The sequence below is a fragment of the Trachurus japonicus genome, chromosome 9 (assembly GCF_045865225.1).
Source record: "Trachurus japonicus isolate A0001 chromosome 9, Traja_1.0".
NCBI classification, from domain to species: domain Eukaryota; kingdom Metazoa; phylum Chordata; class Actinopteri; order Carangiformes; family Carangidae; genus Trachurus; species Trachurus japonicus.
Window position 1 is genome coordinate 3300737 of NC_140915.1, and position 23762 is coordinate 3324498.

General features: G+C 42.6%; 1 protein-coding gene and 1 pseudogene across 1 annotated transcript in view; one reads left to right on the plus strand and one right to left on the minus strand.

Moving 5' to 3' along the window:
* The window catches only part of LOC146980631 (uncharacterized), a 128358-nt gene extending 111532 nt beyond the window's left edge, over positions 1-16826 (plus strand). The window contains exons 18-21 of the mRNA XM_085787983.1: positions 3628-3801; positions 5601-5774; positions 6304-6529; positions 16740-16826. Of these exons, the coding sequence (XP_085644109.1) occupies positions 3628-3801; positions 5601-5774; positions 6304-6529; positions 16740-16826 (661 nt within the window). The remainder of the gene's footprint in view (positions 1-3627; positions 3802-5600; positions 5775-6303; positions 6530-16739) is intronic.
* Positions 16827-18051: 1225 nt separating this feature from the next.
* On the minus strand, positions 18052-19782 carry LOC146980632 (E3 SUMO-protein ligase ZBED1-like; annotated as a pseudogene).
* Between the last annotated feature and the right edge of the window lie 3980 nt (positions 19783-23762).

Sequence of the window (23762 nt, forward strand, 5' to 3'; positions counted from 1 at the left end):
CCGTTATAGTGACTTTCACGGGTAAAACAGGTCGGAAAAACACGAGTGGGTTGCCTGAAATGCTACAAAGTTGTAAGTTGTGACTTGAAGCTGTAATTTACGATTTCAAAAGCCTGCCTCGAACGCAGCATTAGCGAAAACGACCGGATCACTCACTTCTGCTTTAATTTTCCAAACTTCTACAGTAGTACAAATAGTGTTAGTACTCATAAAACGAGGCGTTAGAAAGTTTGTAAGTACACCAGGAATTCTGGACATTATTAGTGGGGTAAGGTCATGGTGCAAAGGACCCTAGGTTGAAATTACTCTGAATTATCCCTTTAAAAGCGGCATAAAAATAAAGATGACTTGACTTAGAGTTTCATTTGGAGAAAAATTTGGAAATGAGGGAACATAGGGCTGAGGGAACAAAGGGCTGTGGGAACATAGGGACTGTGGGAACATAGGGCTGTGGGAACATAGGGCCTAATTTTCAAAATTTTCAGTGAAAAAAAAATTCTTAGAAATGAGGGAACATAGGGCTGAGGGAACATAGGGCTGTGGGAACATAGGCATGACCCCGGGACCGCTGACACTGCTGACTGCCGGTGAGAGCTTTGGGCCGCGGGTGGGGATGGCAGCTCATTGAAGTTCCGTGCAGCTCCATGATACAAAGCACAAACGTTAGTAACAACAACACCGTTGATCGCTCGCCGTTAGTCGTCAAGAGTGTTTGGAAAGTCGCCAGATTGAGAAATCACTCAAGATAGCAGCTTGAAAATCCCACGACTAGTGTGTTTGAGGAGTGGACGGTGCCGGCGAACCTGACGAGAGCTAAAGGTGGTGGGAGTGTCTGTTGTGAGCGTACATAGACTGTCTGTAGGCTGTGTGTGTGTGTGTAGATGTGTGTGTGAGACAGAGAGAATGAGTGAGACCGCTGCCTGCTGACCAGAGGAAGCTGGATCAGATCTAAAGCGCCGTGTTTCGGCTACAAAAACCTGTCGAACTGATCCGAACACACACGCACATGCGCATGCACACAAACACACACACACACAAAAAAAGTTGTAACTCAAAGAAGTTGATTTTGTTGTTGTTTACAAGTGTACTGTACAGATGTTGAGGTGTCACTAAAGCAAAATATAAATGAGCCAATTATACTGGTCCAGCTGAAAATGACGGCCAACACAAAAACCTCTTTTTCTCAAGATTTTGGTGCCAAAATGGCATTTTGGGCTAAACTAACATATATTCAACCACCAATTTCTCAAGACTGGAACAAGATAGAAACAAACAGTTTTTTGCTGGAAAGTAGAGACTCTCATCTTTCATTTGATGGGTTGAATGTGTATGTAGTTAGAGTACATAATATATGGTGGGTCTACGAAAATCAGTCAAAAAACTGGAAAATGCCTGGCAAGCTGGAGGAAGCTGCTGTGAGAATGGCTGCCAGTCAAAGAGTTAATATTGAGGAAATGATTGGATGTTATTCAATGTTTTGTTTTATTTTATGGTACCGGGATTTTATTTGATTAAAATGCAGTCAGCTGAAAGTGAAATATAAAAACCATCTCATGATGGCTCCTCACTTTGGTTTGAATCTTATTCAAAGTAAAAGTTCATTCAGTACCAACATGCTGATTAACACACATCTGTCTCCTAACATCCTGCTGAGAAGGGAGAAGGACACAACTGGGTTCAGACGACATGATTTCAGGCCGATTCTCACATTAGGATGTAGGTACTATCTAATTTGTGAATTAATTCTTTGTAACAAAGGGTAGACAATATAAGTTCGCTTCTTTCTACCCCCTTTCATTCAAGAGTTACAGTATTGTCATTGTTAATTTTATTTTTTGTTTTTATGCTCGATAAATTAAATAAATAAACTAAACTAAACTAAACATTATTTTGTTGTGGCCGTACATTTCCAGCATCGTGTCCGATTATGAGCATCGGGAACGAGATACAGACGTGTAGTGTGACATAATTGACGACCAGCGGTATTATGTCTACAATGCTGTACGACGCCCCGACAGAGAGAGCAACGGGACCAAAATATTCTGATAGAGGACTCTCTGATATACAACATATTTATATTTCATGATGATAACTTAAAGTGTGTATGTTTTGTTGAGAAAAAGCAGGAATGGCTGGATTCACTTTGAGATTTGACCCCTGTGACCTTTGACACTTACCAATTGGCTTTATGCACAGCTCCCCTACTTCCTGATCGTACACCAGCTCCTTTAGCTAAAAATTCAGCCTGATGGGCCAAAGCATCTGGAAGCTATTAAAGAATTGCTGTTGAAACATTTCTCCTTTAATATGAGATCAGAGAAAGGAGCATTGCTTTTTTGCTATTTGTGACCCTTCTGGATGTCACAGAGCTCTGAATCTTTGCACACACAATCTACTAGACATTCTGGACCACATATTAAAAGCTCATCTTCCCGCATCAAAGTCTTGGTGTTTTATTCAAGGAAACGGGGTCAACAAGGTCACAGATCAGCGACCTTTGACACTTGTGAAGGTCGCACGGGTTTGAAATTGCACATGGTGGATGGCCTTAGGCCCCGGACAAATACATTAAACTTTCAGCCTTATAACCCCAAGAATGTGGACGTTATTAGACAAAAGGCTTCTAAATCTAGGCTTTGAAGGCCGAGAAACGAGCCTGGACGGTCAGCTGTGACCCTTCTACAGAAAATTCTAAATTCTACAGAAACTTTGTCCCTAGTACAACATCAAAATCTCAGCTTCCCGCATCAAAGTCTTAGTGATTTATTCAAGGAAACAGGGTCAAAAAGGTTAAATTTAACACCTTTAACAACTTTTAACACAACCTCTGACCCTTGAATTCATAATAATGTTTTTCAGATTAAAAATAAAATTTCACTCATTGAATTAAAAATTACAATAAATGTGATGTGATGTGGACCAGAAAGATGCTGGTGAAAATTATGAGAAAAAAAGAAAGAAGTCAAGCCAACTTTTATGCACTTTATTGTTGAATTTTAACAATATAGCACCGTTTTTTTATTCAATGTTGAAAACAAAAAAGATGTTAAGACCTTTTAGTTACTAAGAAAAGAATATAAGCTTAATTTGTTGTCACTGCAGCTATTTCATAGCTGTAGGGATCAGTGCCCGGTGCGATGGCCCATGGCCCTAACAAGAAACATGTCCACAACCCTGGACCTCATGATTGGAAACCCAGCAAACTAACCTCTCAACCACAGAGGGAGATAAAACATGCAGAATTTTATACCGTGATAAATAAAACACTGTCCGATGTTTACACAGTTTAAACAAGGAGCAAGTTATCAGAAATCAACAGAGGAAGACTGGGGGAATGATTCACTAACAAAGTGGTCGGGGCTGGATTTGAACTTGCAACCTTCAGTACATTAGCCCAGTGGTCTAACCACTTCCATAGTTACATTCAATGAGAGACTTCATGAATATTAATGAGCTGTTTTCTCTCTATGTGACTGTTTAACTTGCTTCCTGTTGCTTCAGCTGTTGGACTTTGATTTTCTAAACGTGCTCTTCTGAAGCTTCTTCAGCTCTGAACAGATGATGAGACACTGAACACGGTCAACAAGGAGCCTTGTCCTCAACTCACTGCTTTTATTCTTTATTCAGATTGAACAGCTGCAGTTTGTCAGAGATCAGCTGTTCTTCTCTGGTCTCAGCTCTGAAGTCCAACCCCTCCCACCTGAGACTCTTGGACCTGAGTGAGAACAAGCTGCAGGATTCAGAGCTGAAGGATCTGAGTGGTTTTCTGAAGAGTCCAGACTGTAGAGTGGAGACTCTAAGGTCAGACTCTGTTTTATTTCTGTGCTTAGATGAATGTGATGTGAAAGTTGTGTTGACACTGAGCTGCAGACATGAGGCTGATTATACTGATCTACACTGAGGGTCGTCATGGTGACGGCTGTTTTCTTCTTCTCGGCTTTTAGTCCAGTCAACTAAACACATGTAATCTGTCAGACAATAACTGACACTGTGTGTGTGTGTGTGCGTGTGTGTGTGTGTGTGTGTGTGTGTGCGTGCGTGCATGCTGGTCAGCAGGTTTTTGTCTCTGAGCTTCATTCAACACGTTTCTACACGTTTGTTGTCATGGCAACAGAGTTCAGCCTCACATGTGTGTTGTCTTTAAAACTTGAGCGTGGTCAGTAAACCTCTGATAAATGTGGCTGCTCAACATGAGTTTGTCTGGATGGAGCCACAGGTGGAGCTGACAGGTGAAGAGGCGAAGTCACCAGGTGCGTTTACATGGGTCCAAAAATCCTATTTACAATCAGATTAAGAGATCAATCAGATTCGAAATGTCTCATGTAAACACCGTACCGGATCCGATTCACCCGGATCGGATTGTATTCCGGATCGGATTGGAAGAGGTCGTCTACGCCGATTGATAATCAGCTTCATGCCGCATGTAAACGGGGATTCGGTTGATAGAGCGGATTATTCATTTTGCGCACGCGCATCATAGTACGTAGGCATCACGTATTGACGTTCGCAGGAAATAGGAAACAGGAAATAGGGAAGACAAAAGCTGTGTTGTTGTTATTACCAACGTAGCATGCTATCGAACGTTAGTGGCTCTCCGCCGTATCCCCGCTCTGCGGTGGCTTGGAGGCGTGGTCGCCCGCTGAGCCGGGCTCCACTGGCCGCACAGGTGAGGAATGGAGGAACGGAAGAGCCGTTGCAAGCGCCACTTTCAAATGTTTAACGTTAGGACGTTGTTTACATTTGGACGCAATCAGGAAAGACCGTCTCATTTGCCGACGGTTGACGCAGCCTTTGGAGGAGCTGAAGCCGGTTCCTCCAGAGACCACATAGGCTTGGTCCTCCGAAGGCTGCAGCCGCTGAACTGCAGCTTCTAATTGGCTTCACCTGGGTCCATGTATACGCGGATTGAATGTGGATCGCTTTATTTAGTGTTCATGTAAACAGGTTGAATAAGATTCATTTAATGCGATTGTTTACAATCAGATTGAGGAAAACACTGCATGTAAACGCACATAGTGCGTCTGTGTTGAAGACACAGCAGCTTCTCATGAATATTAATGAGCTATTTTATCTCTATGTCACTCAGTACATTTACATGCAGAGCTTAATCGAGCTATGCTCAAAATTCGATTTTGGCGTCAAGTCGGACTTCTGTCCTTGTCTCAGTTTACATGCAACTGAGAAAATTGAATAACTGACGGGGTCCACCCCCTCATGCGGCGTCACCCGTTGTTTCAGCAGGTTAATACGCCCCCCTGTCCTGTTGACTGGGCCGGATTCGCGCTGAGAATAGGATACGGGCTTCCTTTTTTTTCTCTCTCTCTCTCTCTCTTTTTAAATTTTTTTAAAATAAAACACTCTTGCTGGTCGCGCTGTGTGAAATGCATTGTTTTTTTCTTTACTTTGCCGGGTTCGGGTTTTTCAAGTGTCATGTAAACATACTGACTGTTTAACCTGCTTCCTGTTGCTTCAGATGTTGGACTTTGATTTTCTAAACTTGTTCTTTCTGAAGCTTCTTCAGCTCTGAACAGATGATGGGACACTGAACGCTGTCAACAAGGAGCTTTGTCCTCAACTCACTGCTTTTATTCTTTATTCAGATTGTGGGGCTGCAGGTTGTCAGAGATCAGCTGTTCTTCTCTGGTCTCAGCTCTGGAGTCCAACCCCTCCCACCTGAGACTCCTGGACCTGGGTGACAACAAGCTGAAGGATTTAGGAGTGAAGTATCTGAGTGAATTTCTGGAGAGTTCAGACTGTCGACTGGAGATTCTGAGGTCAGTTCACTGACTGTTATTGTTGTAGATCTTAGATCTTTGATCCACAACTGAACCTGGTGTATGTGTGTGTGTGTGTGTGTGTGTGTGTGTGTGTGCGTGCGTGCGTGCGTGCGTGCGTGCGTGCGTGCGTGCGTGTGTAGTGGGGGGAACCGCTGGTATCACTATAACTGACTACTCCAACAGACCTGAGCTTATAAATGTATCACCACTGCCACTCATCATGAAGCTGGAGGCAGTTATTGCAATGGCCAAAGTATAACATCTTCTCTTTAATGTACATGTACCACAAAAATGATTATGTGTTTTAACGGATAAAACTGTATATTTTGTGAGACAATGGACTGGCCTAAATACACATACAACATGCAACATCATATTTCATTTACAAGTGTGAGGGTGGTTTGGGTGTTCCCAATTTTGAGGAGACACATATTGCTACAAGGCTTTTCCACCTGTTAAACATGTTGAACAATGATGATAAATATGTCAGAGAGCTTGCCCGAGCTTCTCTGCTCTTGGACCTAAGAAGACGCAAGGTCCCCTTGGCTCATGAGTTGGAGCCTAACTTCCTGGGCTTTAAGAGGAAAGCCAGTGGAAAGCTGGACAGCCGCTCTCCTGGCTTTGGTGTGTGGTCAGACTGGCCTGACCTGAACGATCTGTGTTGCTGGGCTGATGTTACCCTGGAGTGGATGGGGTCTGACTCTGAGGCCGTGGAGGTCTCAGAGGAGGTTATATCTGACCCCAACATCTCTGTAAAAGCAACTGTGAATGTCTGTGGAACACAACATCTACTCCCACTAAGAAATGCTCGAGGTCACCTCTTCAAAGCACAACAACAAAGGCACAATCATTGGAGTTTGACGAACGTCTACTGCTCAGGCATACTTTCACCTAGAGACTTCATTTGAACTTTAATAGTAGACACAACAGTGTTTCCCACAGGATTTCAGGAGGGGAGGGGGGGGGGGGGGGCGGCGATATAGCCGCAGCTGAGCAATTAGCGCGATATAGCGCATTTAGCTCTCCCCTGTCTGTGTATCTATGTGCAGGCAGAGATCAGAGATGGTGTTTTAAATAACCATGCTAGCGTTTCACCCGCTCTCATCTCTGCCAGTCAGCCTCTCAAACTGCCGCCTCGCTCGCGTGCGGGCGCACCGCACGTAGACACACGTGAGAAAATTTTTTTTTTTTGAAAACTTTAATTTTTTTTTTTTTTCTTTGAGAGACTGTGGCGGGCCCTAACGAGACTGTGGCGGGCCGCCACAGTCTCTTTAATTAATGGGAAACACTGGACACAAGTCTTGTGTATTGGCGGATTATTCCACGTTTTGATAGGTCATATAGTTTTCGATCAATCCCTGATCAATGACCATGATCATTTTTGGAGAAATTATGAGATTATAATGGTTGTGTATTGCACGGAATGTTCGTGTCAGAGTGCGTGACATCATCGGTTAGAGTGGGAGAGAGCCCAGAAAAATTCCTGAATTTTTCTCTTTCCACACTCGGGCCGGCCACAATTTACACTCTACACACATGAATTTTTCAAAATTTGTAAGACAAACTTGTTCTGTTTCTCACCATGTGCTCAAAATATCAGAGAGAGTTGCAGAATTTACAGAATCAGCCTCTGAGTGCGGCCACGTCTGTCTCTGCTCCTCGTTGCGTCTCCAAAATATTTACTGTAGAAACACCAAATCGTACCAAATTTTTCAGGAAGTCCTTAGAGCAACGTGATCTGTGTTTTGTTCTGATAGGAGTTACCGTTTTGTCAGAGTACCTTTTGCGAGACCAGTGCAGAGGCAGAAAATCGCTCTTTTTCTCAACGTTTCTGTCTGCCTCAGCCTGGTGGGCCCCTATCGTCATTGGCAACCACCTCAAGTTGCCGTGGTAACGTCTGTAACTCAGGCCAAAGCTCGTTAACTTAATAAACAATCCACCTGGCGCTCGTTTAAATGTTTAAATGTAAACACACACACACGATAAATCAATCAATCAATCAATTTGTTTATTTCGGGCTTGTCAATTTAAATCATCATCATCACACTTCATCTTAGTTCAAGTAATACAATACACATGGCCGAAAGGGAAAGCAGACAGATGTGCACAATCTGCTTCATACGTACGCAGCTTCTTGTCACGCGTGACACAGTTTGCGCACGTCGTTTCCGCGCACGAGTGAGCGCCTGACAAAAATGTTCAATCCTCTTCATGCGAGCGTTAATGCGTGCGTTCACTAAAAAACGCATGAATGTTACACGTGGTCACTACGTGTAGTGTGATTACCGGCGTGCAGCAGTCATCACGCGTGAACGTGCGCGTGAACGGGGGGCCATTATAAGTCAATGAGGAAACTACATTACACGTCAGGCGCTGTCTGCTGCACAGGCGTCAAAGCACGCGGGTGTGCGCACGTAATATGACACGATTGTACCGGCATACACACACACACACACACACACACACACACACACACACACACACACGTAACCTAATGTGGTTACAGCTCCTCCATATCAGTACTTACAGAAAGATGATCATGTGTCTGATCAGCTCTGTCTTGACCTTAAGATCATTGGTTTGATTCCCATGTTGACAGAGATGGCAAAACCAGCCGTAGCTCTCGTGGCCCTCTCAAAATTTCCCAGAGGAAATTTTCCAGTTAACATTTATAATTGGTCTATATGCTGTTTATAAATGATGATGACATGTGGATGATGTGTAGAAGGCCACACGATGATGATCCACAGGAACACAAGGACAAAGTCCCTCATCATCACTGATCAGGACACATCTGATCAATCATCAATCATCGTATCTTCTTCTTTTATTCTTTATTCAGATTGTGGAACTGCAGGTTGTCAAAGATGAGCTGTTCTTCTCTGGTCTCAGCTCTGCAGTCCAACCCCTCCCACCTGAGAGAACTGGACCTGGGCCACAACAAGTTTAAGTCTTCAGATGTGAAGGATCTTCATAATCTGGTGAAGAGTCCAGACTATCGACTGGAGACTCTGAGGTCAGTAAAGGCCCATTTATACCCTACGGTAAAAATGGATACGGACACTTTCGTCCGTATCCAGAGGTCGTTTCATCCGCCAGCATTGTTGGGAGGGTTACATTTAAAATGTATTCCCCTACAGATTACTGATTACATGTCCCAAAATGTAATCTGTAATGTATTTAGATTGCTCAAATTAAGTAATGTAACGGGATTACTTTCTGGATTACTTTTAGATTACTTTAAAATCGCCGGCCTAAGCCTTTGACTGGGACACTGGACTGGGAATTTGCTTTGAATTATCTTACACATGATTTTAGGCTACTGTGGCTTTAAACAAAAGCATTAATACATGTGTTTGAATTTGTCAAACCACAGTTTAATTTGTTATTGATCATCCAGCCACAATTAAATGTTTTTTTTAATTGCCAAACACATTGAATTAGTAGGCTTAGGCTATATTACAACTGAGCAGCTTTCTCTGCTCTACAGTTCAGACTACGGCCTCTGAACCTCCTACTTATGCAGAATACCCTCGAAAAAATACATGGTTTAAAATAGGTTTTGTTTGTGGGTGTAGGAGAAGCCAGGGGCGATTTTAGGTTTCAAGAACATCAGGGGCTAAGGGAAAAGGAATTAGGGCTGAAGTTGTGTGCGCATAAAATTTTGGGGGGCCCGTACAGTGGGGGGCCCCTGTCATGCCAAGGTGGTCTAGCTGCGCACCAAACAAAAAGTCATAAAATGTCTAGAAGACTCTAGAGCTCATACAGACTGCAAAATAAACCACAAACTACACAAAGTACTTGTGTAGTGTGCGTGTAGTTGTATTTGTTGCCATTTACATAATTGCATATCAAACTGACACCATCTGACACCACAGCACCTCTGCTCCGCCAATCTTGCTTAACATTTAATTTTTATAAGATCAGAAAACCTTCATGTAGATATAAATAACAACCTCTATTTTGGATATATAGCCCCGTTTCTCACAACCCGAGCATGTATCTGAAGCATACAGACCATAATTTCACCGATCCATCAAGTATCAACTATCTATCCTCTGCTCCACCACATCTGCCCTATTCTCATCTCTAGTGTCTGTCAGATATTGCTCAAGCTTCACACTGCTGAATAATCAGAGCTGATGTGTCCTGAGATTTTCAGCCTATGATTATAGAATTAGCCTACCTTATACAGTAGGTAGCCCACACACCGGGCTTCAACAACTGCGGTCGGATCTGTTAAAACTCAGCTTGATGAGCAGGGCGGGTGTAACACAAAAACTGTACTTAGGCCTACTGTAAACTCACGTCTCTGCTGAAGTCGGTGTGGTTTTGGAAACAGCGTGACGTTGCTGTTAAACATGTTCATCATAAACATCATGACAGTCCAGAATCCTTTTAAAAACATCATCCTGTCGCAGTTCATTCATGTTGTTTACCAGAGACCGGACATTGAAGAGGAATATGCTGGGCATCCCGATAGCAACATTACCAAAATGAAGCCAACTTCACCAGTGAGGGCCGATGAGTTTAGCACTTTCTTTCCCGCATGACAGCACTCTCGGCCGGTGGAGCGGGGTTAATTGTCGCTGCTGTTTTGTCCATCCCTCTCCCTTATAACTTCGCCACGTGCAAAAAGCGTCCGTCAGTGCAACCTGCGCGCGGTAGGCTAAAGAAATCTAAGTAATCCCTTTTTTAAAAAGAAAGTAACTGTAATTAGAATACATCAATTTAAACTGTAACTATAACCGAATACAGTTACTCATATTTTGTATTTTAATTACGTAACGCCGTTACATGTAATCTGTTACTCCCCAAGCCTGTCCGTCAGTAGATCCGTTGCCTCTGAGGTTACGAATCCGGAGTGCTCCGGATGAAACGGAGCAATACCATCGGTAACCGGGGTGGCAGTATTGAGTCAGAAGCAGAGAAAAGTCACTCCATTACGAAGAAGAGAGTAGTTGCCGGAAATTCAAAGAAGACGAGAGTAAACATTAAACATTTAAAAATGGTGCAACATTTGGAGAAGATATTTGAGTTGGTGAGAGGGATACATTTATTCCATACATTTAATTAATTTAATGTATTACATACATTTAATGTTGGTGCCGGTAATGACAGCTTCGTTGCATGGCAACGTTTGCCTTGTCAGCGACGCTGTAATTTATGACACAAACTTAGAGCACATACCCCCTAGAGGATAAGTTGCGTTACGTCCATAGATACAGTGAAAGATACAGTGAGAGATCAGATCTCAGAGCAGCAGCTCACACTCATGTTCCTGTGTGAAGGTCCATGTGATGAGCATCATGATGGGCTCCAGCATTCATCACCATGGCAACAGTTAGGACCAGACCAGAGCCACTTCCTGTCAACACCTACAAATTATCATATCAATGTGTGGAGGGTGGGATATAAGGCATCTTCACTTAGGCACTTTTCTTTGGTCGGTTGTGATTTATCAATGAAAAGTTGAGTTGTGCGTACACACAGTTTGATAGATCTGAAAAGGGTGTAAATATTTTAGGTGTACGCCATTTTTGGCTTTTCGCTGTATGTGAAATTTTAGTACAACTTTTACACCCTTTTTGATAAATGAGGACCCGGTGGTTAGTTGAACCAGTCAGGAGTTCACAGTGACCAGTGGGGCCTTTAACATCTGTCCAGAGGTTTGGTGTGAACATGTCCAGGTGTCAGTGTCATATCACTTCTTCTTCTTCTTCTTCTTCTTCTTCTTCTTCTTCTTCTCTACAGCTGGGAGTCAAATGTCTTAAGGACACAAGTGTGTGAGACAGAGTCCAGTCCTCCGTCGTCCTCGTGTCCTCTGGACCAGACAGAGTCCTCTCTGTCTCTGGACTAAGACACTGATATTTATATGAACTGGATCCTGGATCCAAGATGGCGTCCATCGGTCATACAGGAGCTGATCACCTGGTGCACGTGCTGAAACACCTTCTGGTTTCCACGGTTATGTCCACATTATGTGAAGCTTTAGAGTTTAAAATCATTTTGGATCCAAACAATGAGGTGTTCAGATAGAAATCTTACTCTTTCCCCTGGAAACTGTTTGAACACAGCACGTCAGTCTTTTAAGCTCCTCCAGTATATTTGTTTTTCTATAGGGGAAAAAAGAAAATAATTATTGTTTCTTGTTTCTTTATGTTTAAATAATTTGTATATATTGTTGTTTACCTACGATATGTCTGTACTTGATTCTACAAGTTGAAAAAGACCAAAATAAACTCACTAAAGTAGACTACACTGTAATCACACACCTGCATCGCTCTACAGGTGTCATGGAAATCTTTGGTTCTCATCTCAAAACTAGGAGTTAGTCGCTGCACAACACTGATCTTTCAGGAGTTTCTGGGTTACTCAGGAGAGATACAAAAACTTCTTATTCTGATGTATTACCTGTAAATAAGGTAAATGTTTTGCTTTCCTTCTTCTCAGATGTCACTTCAGATGACTGTAAATACTGTATGTCTCAACAAAATTAAAATGAAACACAAGGAAATGACATGACTGTCTCCACCTACCACTCTGTTCAGTGAATTTATGTGCACATGCACCTGGTATACAGTCTAGATAAAGGTGATATAGGAAACAGTGGAATACTATAGCTTTTTTTTTAAAGGCACTAGAAAACAACACAGAATAGTTTCATACAACACTAAGTTACAGCCTACAGTCAGAGTCCAGGCACTAAACATGTTTTTATTCCCACATCTGGAATTAAATATCACTTCATCATTAACCACATGAATCAAGTGTTTTCTTAATAACACAGCAGAGCAGAGAAAGTTGCAGATAGCTCCAACTAGAGGATTAAAGTTCATAGCTAGCACTAGCTTACACAGTCAGTCTAGAAGCTAACATCTTCATTAATATTCTCTCAAATGGGAATAAGTCGAGTCGCTTTATTTTTCTTTCCACATATTATCAATAAACTTACCTGAGAAGAAGAAAGGACTCCAGCAGTGGCTGCAGTTTGACTTGTGGTCATTAGCTAGGGTGACCAGACGTCCCGGATTTTCAGGGACAGTCCCCGATTTGGCCGACCTGTCCCCGGTTAAAGCTGTCCCAGATGCACTGATGCAAACTCCAGTTATTATGGTTAAACCAGTTAAACTAACGTGCCAACATTACGTGCGCGGTAAACGGATGAGATTCAACACTCCATCGAGTGTCTGTATTTATTTTTTATTTTATAAAGCACACGCGCGCCGCTGTGCTGCGGCACATCCATGCCAGATTCAGAACAGCAGAGCGCTCCTCTGCTCGTCTGTGCAGCTGCAGGTGAATGACGGAGGGCGCCTCCTTTTTATTTTAGGGACACCGTCCTTACACCCTGTAAGGACGGAAGCATGCGTTGCAGGTTGCACTCAAAGTTTGTTCTGACTTTCTAGGGAGTGCACAGCGTAATAGTCTACTTGCCAAAAATGAGTACCCGGAAATGTTGAGTACCCCAAAGTTTTATGTTAGAAATATATAGTATGGGTCTCCAGTATTCAGAAACTGCCGGATGCTAACTTATATATATTGGGCAATTAGCACACTTGACATAATTAGCATAAATTAGCATAATTGCCTATATGGGCAATATTTCAGCAAAATTGACTTGGCTGATCTGGGCAATATTGGAGTGGTTTTAGGGGTTATTGATGATGCTGAATCCATTTCTGACATTTTCAAAATTCAAAATGGCTGTCTAAACCGGAAGGGACCAGATTGAAATCCATCAAAATCGGCCCACTGGCGGTTTAAATCTGGTCACTACCGGTTTAGACAGCCATTTTGAATTTTGAAAATGTCAGAAATGGATTCAGCATCATCAATAACCCCTAAAACCACTCCAATATTGCCCAGATCAGCCAAGTCAATTTTGTTGAAATATTACCCATATAGGAAATTATGCTAATTTATGCTAATTATGTCAATTGTGCTAATTGCCCAATATATATAAGTTAGCATCCGGCAGTTTCTGAATACTGGGGACCCATACTATATATTTCTAACATAAAACTTTGGGGTACTCAACATTTCCGGGTTCACAATGGGGCCCTATGGGCTGGCAAGTAGACTATAAGTGTAAATCCTCTCATGTAACGCTTTGCTGTGAAATATGGCTGAAGGCACGAGTGGAAGACATAGCTATAAAAAAAATAATAATAATAAGGAGAGGAATCGGAGTCAAATCAGAATCAGAATAGTTATTATTATAGGTTAACAGTTTGTGTCCAAACAAATCTTATTTAGCTCCTAAAAATAATTTGGCTTTGCTGAGTGTCTGCAATAGTGACTGTCTGGCAGAGTTGGCTAATAAAATCGGACACTTTTATGTTAGTGGCAGAAGCCTGCACAATGACCATAGAACAAACTAACTTAAGAGACAGAATTTGTATTGTATTAGGCTGCACTGTGTCATTTTGTAACATTTTTGGTTAGTGGTGTGCAGCCGGATTTTGTTAATGAACAAAATGTGCCATGGCTCAAAAAAGGCTGAAAAACACTGAGCTAAGAATCCACCCAGGAGTGTGAAAGTGTTTGTGGCAGAAGCCTTTTTCAGCACTGGCTTCTGTTTTGTTGTCATTGTTTTTGTCCTGGTTGTTTTTCTGGTTTTGATTGTTACAGCTCTAATGTTAAATGCTGGAGACATAATAGACTAAACAGTGGCTATTCTCTAATTATAATACAGTAGCATTTGATGATTGTTTATTGCTGATGCTATTGAACGAGTAGCTAGAAGTGACTGAGAGGTTGGAAGTGTGTTGGGACTACCATAACTTCTTATTGGCTACTCATTTGCTTTGACAAAATGCATTAACATGTAATTGCCCCTGTTCGGGTTAGGGTTAGTTCGTTTCATAATAATAACATTTGAATTTTGACCGCCGCGCTAAAAATGTCCCCGATTTTCATTTCGGAAATCTGGTCACCTTATCGTTAGCCGTTAGCTTCCAGACTGAGCCATGTCTTACATTACAGACAGGCGTCTATATGGGACAGGCTTTTATTTAATTTAGAACAAATCTTCTGCTCAACAAAGCTGAAAAATATATATAAAAATATAATCAAACTGTTATATAATGTTCTGTTGTTCATGTTTAAAAGAGCCAGAACAGAAGGAAAAAGTCGGATCTAGAGCAGCATCATCTACAAGTGTAATCAGCACCAATTAAACTTCTTCTAAATAAATGTGTGCTTCACCCACAGACTATATAGGCTCCGCCTCTTTCCTTGGCTCAGTCACGACCGACACAGCGGGTTCAGCAGGGCCGTACGTTAACTTTTTCAGCACATAGCACTAGTGCTACAGAGGCTGACAGTTTTTTAGCACAGGACCAGAGAGTTGTAGCACACCCTAAAAATGCCCGTCACCTCTACAGAGGACAATTAATGCAGCTCATCACTTACACAGTAACATCAGCAAGTGTAATTCATATACATAATGTAATACAATTATAGAATAAGAACTCGACATGTTTTCAGATACAGAAGAAGCATTGTTGTTTAAAGTGACTGAAGCATCACTTTAAACAACTCATTTTTACATAACAGGCGTGACATATTTACTAGGGGTGGAAAGGTTCACATAATCCACGGTTCGGTTCGGTTCACGGTTTTTGGTTCGGTTCGGTATACGTTGATCATTGGGAAAATCAATCATGTCTTCAGTTAAAACTGAAAGAATGAGGCAGTCTGACATCTGATACATCATTGTGACAGTCTGAGGTTAAAAGTAGGTGAGAATCTGGCTGCAAGACATTAATAGTTCCAACATTTTAATTTATTGGGCAAAGAAAGTTATCTAACAAATGCTAAGAACAATTAGTTAATCACTGAAATATCTGTATTAATTGTGGTTCTTACAAAAAATATATCTTATAAAATATAAAAAGCAAAAATGTCTCTTATGCTCTGCCCCTTGAATTAGTGTAATTTAACTTTAGCCTACAACTTTTACAACCACATTAGTTACCAGCAACATAAAGTGAAACAGAGGCAGAGGTGTCCTGTCCTGCCACAGTCTCGTTTGGGCTCTCACCGAAACCCCCCCTCCTCCTCCTGCTGCAGCTGCTCAGGTCGCACTGGAGCGCTAATAAATGCTAAACGCGCTAATCGCTAACTGGTCGCGATCACGATCATAACACACGCGGACACACGGACACGCGGTCCCATACCTAGGCTATACAACGCTGCTGGCGCATCTTCTAGCTCTGACTCTTTCACTTGCCATGCTCACAAACGTTTCCACAAGTGACCAGCTGATACACTGCTCTGCTTCTTCTTCTTGTTTACCCATAGCACCCATGCTACAGGACAGATTATTTCTTAGCACAGGCATGTTTTGATGTAGCTGGGCTGTACAGTGCGACATATATGTCACACTGTACAGCCCTGGGGTTCAGGTCTAAAACGTTTAATAACTCGGGTCAGGTCGGACCACAGGCTTCTTTTTTTTTTTTTTCTTCCTCGCAGGAGAAATAAGGTGTTCGCTCACCTCGCTTCTCTGACGCGTTTGAGTTATGAAATATCATTGTGTTGACTTTGTTGTTTTGCATGTTGTGGTGTTTTATGCTTTTACAAGTTTTGATTATGTTAGACTACATGGTGTTTCTTTTTACGAACTGACCCTGAACGTTACACAGCCAACTGACTAATCAGTTCAACAAGCCACAGGTGTGGCAGAACTAGGTAGGCCTGAAGCAGTAGAGGACCAGCCATATGACCAGGTGACCACCAACGGGACGCACCTACCTTACCTGAAGTGCAGCGGCCTGTGTCTGTTTGGCGCAACGACTCCAGCCTGGGTTTTCACCCAGGAAAAGCGTGAGTGTTGTTTTTCCCATATTTGGCAGCAGACACAGAGGGGACCAGCTGCAGGGCCAGGCAGAAGAGAATAGAAGTGTGTGCTGGTGTGTTCGGAGAACTGGTGGCTGTGTTTTTCTTTACCGATAGGTGGATCGAGTGCCGGACCCGAGGGGAAGAGTGTGGACCGGGACGAGGAAGGACGGCCGGGGTTGGGGATTTGACACCTGGGCCTGAGAGGAACCATCCAGAACTGTGTGAACCACAGAGAGAAACTTTGGACTGTTTTCTGTAATAAATGTTGGTGAACTTCTCATTTTAATTGTAGTTTTTAACTCTGCTCAAACCTGATTTTAAAAAGAACCTGTGTCTGCTAACTATAGAGTCCTAGGCTCTTAAACCTAGGTGGCGTTGTCGGTAACAACACTTTTAAACTCATTTATTTTTAGTTTCTTTTAAATTCAATCAAACCTTGCCACGTCACATACGTACACGTTCACCGATTCACAATAAGACAAACTTGGGTTGAGTTACCGAGTTGATAACCAGCGTCGTGGTACGGATTACCCAGATTGACATTGTTGTGGATAAGTTCAGCAGGGAAGAGCAGGCGGAGCAGACCTCAACACTGATGAGGTAGTTCAACTCAAACTGCTTGAGGAAACCAATCGCCTTGAACTATTTCGTTTTCTTAACCTAAACAATCCAAGTATAAAACGTTCTTGGATTTAAGTATGAGTAACTGGAATATTTAGTGTTATGGTTTGTGTTTTACACTCTTGTGTAACAACAGCAAAGTTATTTAAAATAAAGTTATTTAAAATGTGTTAAAGCAGAAGTGAGTGATCCGGTCGTTTTGGCTAATGCTGCGTTCCAGGCAGGCTTTTGAAATCGTAAATTACAGCTTCAAGTCACAACTTACGACTTTGTAGCGTTTCAGGCAACCCACTCGTGTTTTTCCGACCTGTTTTACCGGTGAAAGTCACTATAACGGCTAGGGCTGCAACTAACGATTATTTTGATAATCGATTAATCTGTCGATTATTTCTTCGATTAATCGATTAATCGGATTTTTAAAAAATGCACTAATTTTATTTACATTATAGGGAAGAGAAGAACGAGGAGACGAGTTGGTTCTCAGTTTGATCCAGCACATCGCTGGCATCATTTATTTCTTGCTCAAATAGCCATGGACTAAAACAAAAAACATACAAATGTATGCTGTACGTGTGCAAAGATATACCGGTAGGCCATAGACTAAAACAAAATACATACAAATGTATGCTGTACGTGTGCAAAGATATACCGGTAGGCTTTTTTTTTTTAATTAAAGTGCACAAAAAAGAGGTATTTTACGTTGCTTGAATGGACCTGAGCTGTGTAAACAATAATAAATTATAAAAAAGTAAAAAATGAAATCACTGAAATCACTGTTAACAGGATTTTTCTACATCAAATGGCTCTAACAACAGGCCATGGTGGAGTTGGCACTGGTTATTTGGTTACAGCCACGCTGCTGCTCATCCATCACCCTTCTTTCTTTGAGTGCCAGGCTGTGCACTTTGTTTTGCACGTGCAGGACTTCCTCAGGTTTTAGAAACTTAAGTCTCTTGAACCTCGGGTCCAGGGCAGTTGAGAGGATCACTGTGTTTGGTGCTGTGTCTGAAAAAGCAGTCTCCCTCTTCCATCGCTGTTGAAGCTGCTCCATAGCAGTGACTTGGAAAGCCCGCATCGGGGCTGACTCGAAGGCAGCACTCTGGGTGGACTTGAGTAGCCCCTTCACAAGTGGCGGAACTGCAGAGATGGTTATATATTTCTCCCCACTCATGAAGACAGTGGCACATTCAAAAGGCTTAAGAGCTGTAGAAAGTTCTTCCAGCAGGCTCCACTGGTCTGCTTTCAAATCCAGGTACCTTTTGCCCCTCTGTGTGACAGAGGGGTCCGAAAGTGTTGCCGTTACAGGCCATCTTTGCTCAATCAGTCGCTCAATCATATAGTATGTGCTATTCCATCTGGTGCTTACATCCTGCACAAGCTTTTTTATTTGCTCAGGTGGGCCCATTTGTTTCTGTTTCTCTTTTAACTTGTTGCTGGCTAGCTCACTTTTTTAAAAATGTTCCACAAGACATCTTGCTGCCCCGAGAGCCTTATCAATGCTTGCGTGCTTGAGTGCAGAGTTGATCACGAGTTGCAAGGTATGGCCTGTGCAGCGTACAGAGGACCACCCATGCTTCTCCTCCAGTATGTTTGCCGCTGCCACAACATTGGCCCCATTGTCATGCACAATGGCAATGATCTTGGTAGGAGGAATTTTAAACTTGGCTACTCCTTCCTCCAACCACTCAGCGATGTTGGCTGCAGTATGTCTGTCCTGCAGTGGCATGGTGGTAAGGCAAACTGACTGCATGTTCCAATCATCTGTGATGAAATGGCATGTAATGCCAAGGTAGGCTTCGGTGGCTACACTTGTCCAGGCATCAGTGGTGAGCGCAATCTTGCTGCTGCTGTTGTTTATTGCAGTCATCACTTCCTGGACTGTCTCTTGATGTTTCCTCTCCATCAGCTTTGTAAAATGGGTCCTTGAGGGAAGAGTGTAACCAGGCTGCAGGGTGTGGATCATTGCTTTGAAGCCATCATCTTCGACCATTGATAGTGGCCTCATGTCGGTCACGAGCATGTTGAGGATGCTATCTGTCAAAACAGCTGCTTGCCGTGGTGTGCATGGTGCATTATTCCCCACCACGAAGCCACTCATGGTGAGTTGTTTTTGTCTGAAATTAGAAAGACTGTATGAGTATGCATAAAAGCACAATTATTAATTTACATAAAATTTAATACATGCCTTGTTGTTTTAGTTAATTATTATTGCTTATGTAAAGGCCAGTAACCCAAAGGGCAAGTACAGACTAGACTTTTGACAACACGCACGCACACACACACGCGCACACACACACACACACACACACACACACACACACACGCACACGCACACGCACACGCACACACACACACGCAACTACACGCACACACACACGCACGCACAATAAATAAGGGACAGGAGTCAGGACTAAATACAGAATTATATGAGAACAGACTGAAAGCTTAGTGGGCCAGCTAAACGTTCGTTTCACAGCAAGTAGATCGTTTCGTTTATCTAACGTTAATACCCACTGTTTGCTTGCCATCCAGCTTGACAAGCATAGCTTAGCCGCTAACGTTAGCCTTGTATTGCGTTACGTTAGCCGGGTAATCTTGTCGAGCAAACAGCGGCTATAACAGTTAGATAAACGAAACGAACTACCTGCTGTGATATGAACGTTTCCTCACCGCTACGCACATGAGTCTAATCTTTTGTTTAATGAAAATCAAGATGAAGATTTTGTAGTAACATTAGCTAACTTACCCAGCCGAGCTCCCTTCCCCGGCGGCGTCATCCATGGCACCGACATGTTTCCTTTTTAAATGCTCTCGCATTACGGTTGTGCTCCCATGCCAAGCCAGGTTCATTTTGCATAATTTGCAGCTAACACTTTTTTTCGTTTTTGTCAAAGTGAAGTGCTCCCACACTTTTGATGACTTCGGTCTTGCGGTTTTCTCCCCCTCCGCCATGTGTTTTCTTTAAGCGCCGCTGTGCTCAGACAAGGTAAGTGACGTAGAGGCTCCGCGACACAGCCAGTGACAGGAATTTTTTTTTTTTTTTTTTTTTAAGCCAGTGACAGGCTGCGACCAGGCTGCGACGCAGCAACTGATCTGCAAAACAAACGGCTCTGCGGGCCAAGTTAATCGCTACCCAACGAATCGATAATCAAATTCGTTGCCAACGAATTTAATAATCGATTATTATCGATTTTATCGATTAGTTGTTGCAGCCCTAATAACGGCCACTCGTAACTTCCGACCGGTGAACTCGTACCAGATCGAACTGGTACCACTTCACGGTCGGAAAAATACGAGTTTCCTTGAACGCACCATAACAGTCCTCGTCGCTACGTCACCACATTCACGGCGTTCCTTGGCTGCACACACAGCCCTGCATGCCGTTCTCTCTCCTCATTGGATAAAAACTGTAGGATACGATAAATGTTTTCTCTTCGGCTCAGAGCAGAGCAGAGGGACTGACAGACCCGTGTTTCAGTCCAAACACTCTATGTAAGTGATTGCTGTCGGAAGATATCACTATTTAAGACTTATATTAACACAAATATATCACTTACTTCTGCTTTAATTGAATTGATCTGACTTAAAGGGATATTTCAGCTTTTTTGAAGTGGGGTTGTATGAGCCAGAAATGCACCAGTTCAAGAGCACCATCTGGAGTAAAAATTTACAACGCATCAGCTGGTCAGAAAAAAAGTTGTTTTTTATCTGGAACTAACCAACTCACTCGGTACTCCTCGATACTCCTCCACACAGGCAGGCTCCGCGACGCGCTGTATCACTCCGCCTCTTGCACACACCGCTGATCCAATCAGCTGAAAGGAGATGTCTGTGTATGAGATTATAGAATCTGTGTAACAATAATGCAATACTAATAAGAACAGTTTTTACCCTTCTTAAAGTGCCACACATCATAGTACTGAGGGATGTTTTGTTCCCTCTAGTACTTCTGGACCTGGGTATGGCGGTCAGTGACAGTGTAATCCACCTCCACATTGTTGGATTCAAGAAGATGAACTGCTCTTTTTAGGCCTTCCTTTTCCATATGGTCGCTGCCACCAACTTCATTACTCTGTAGCAAAGCAAAAAGGGACGTGTATAAGAATGCATCCTATTAACATAAATGACTCATTAACATTATGTTCACAGAAGAGATTTACCTGCACCAGCTGAATATCTATTATTTGGTTGCTTTCCAGGCTCACGAGGGTGTAACTTCTAAATTTGGCTGAGTGACCTAATAAAGAATATGAAAACATGTTAATGCCCATATTATATTTTACATACAAATAATGTTTTATAATGTGTACAGATAAGTGAGTTGCATTATAATAAACCCCATAACACCTGAAACAACAGCATCTGATTTCAGTGTGTTACACTAACGTTAGCGTTGGTAAAGTAGTACTTCAGATACACATTTTCCCGTTGCTCAAAAAATGAACGATATTACAGTGACAGAAGGTCAACACTGCTTGTGGGTTATGCCTTTAGTAAAGCTTCGCCGTCGTGAACCGGTACAAAATTTATGTTTCACAGAAAACGTTTTATCGCCACTTGTTAGTGCTAATGATGGCTCGCTAACTTGGTAGCTTAGCGGCCATCAGTTAGACGTACATTCCATAACATTAATATCACGGTGACGTATGTTATCACTTACTGCTTGTGACTCCGAGCCTCCATGGACGCCTTTAACTGAGGGGACAGATCCATGTTCAGCTGAAGTGGCGAGCACAAACCATCACGTTTGGCTGTAACCGTTGGTCAGCAAAAACAAAGCCATCTCAAAGTTTACTGTTTTCATCATCTTTGGGGAAGGAAAACAGTTGTGAATTTCCATCGCAACCGAAAAAACAATTACGGAGTGTTTGGTGAGACATCCTTTTTCTTATTTCTTTGGTGTGGGAGCAGGGAGAGAAGCCGGTTGGAGGCGGGTGTTGTGGACTTATTTTGGTCAGATCCCTTGCAGTTTGGGCGTTCGTTCTGATTGGACGGTAAAACCTGACGTCAGGTTTTGCACAAATTCGCGGAGATCTCGTTACCGAGCCCTCAGGGAGACTGAAAACCACGTGAAATCTCGTTGGTGGATTACGGATGGCTATAGCTCATGTTGTGCAACTTTGCAGAGGTTCAGCATGGACATTATAACATTATAACATTGTAAGGATGTTCTGAAATATGGAATAGCATAATGTCTCCTTTAAGTTGATCTCCTCTACCACCAAAGTTAAAATGAGAATGAGTTTTCTTCCACTACAGTAAATTTAACCACTATATTATAGGGCTGGGTATTGTTGAGAATCTCACGATTCGATTCGATTTCGATTCATTAGGTCACGATTCGATTCGATATCGATTCGATTCGATATTGATTGAAATGCTTCGATATCGATTCAGTATCAAGCAGAAATACACAAATAAGAGTACCAGATTTTTTTTTTTTTAATAATTATTTGTTTAGTTTCATGCCTTATGAACAGCCATAGTATAACTCATAGCATAACAAAATATGACACTGCTTTAACACTGAACTACAGTGCAGCTAAATTTAAATTAGGCTAGTGATACTTTCCTCTTGGAAAATAACTCATAACATTTTGAGTAATAAAACAATACAAAACAATATTATTAATAATAGTTGACTGCACAACTGAAAATATTGTAGCGACCCCGCAGTAATGTTCTTGTTATGATGTTTAAGTTCTGTGATTTCTGACTGACTGTCAATGTGTATGGTACGGGCAGGTGGGATGAGAAACTGAGGGGCTGGGGTGAGTGTGAGGAAGACAGAGTCCTGTCTGTGTGTAGGTGAGTGAGTGAGGAGGAGCAGAGGAAGAAGTGAGAGCAGCTGTCAGATAAGTTCAGGGTTTCCCGCAGCGCTTTCCTGTTAAGGCGGCCGCCTTAACAACAAAGAGCTGCCGCCTAAACTAACGTCTTAAAAAAAAAAAAAGTAGCGATATTCGCCGCCGCCGCCGCCGCCCCCCCCCCCCCCGTCGGACGATGGCCGCATCCTCTCACACACATACACACCACAGAGAAGCACGCATGCATAACAGCAGCGCGTGATGAAAGCGAAAGTTAATACGGCACGGCGCGGTGCGTCCCTCCCCCGACGATCGATCCCCGCTGCTGCTGCTACTCACTCCCATATTGTTATGGTTTGGTCTAGTGCGGCCCCCGTCCGTACAGCGCGAATCACACGAGGGTGTTGCTCGCAGCGCCCCCACTGGCCAGGGGCTTGAATCGATTCAGAAGATTGCTGAATCGATATTGAATTGCAGAGAAAAGAATTGCAATGCATTGCTGAATCGATATTTTTACCCAGCCCTACTATATTATCCATTTATTTAGTTTCTCAGGAGGTAGCAACTTCCCACTTACCTTTATTCTCTTTAACCTTTTTTCAACTACAGATTAACTGAATGTGAGGGTGAACTTCACACTAAAATCATCATGTGTCCATCAAACCGACATAAAACAATAACAATATCATCAAGGTCTAACAGGACAATCTGG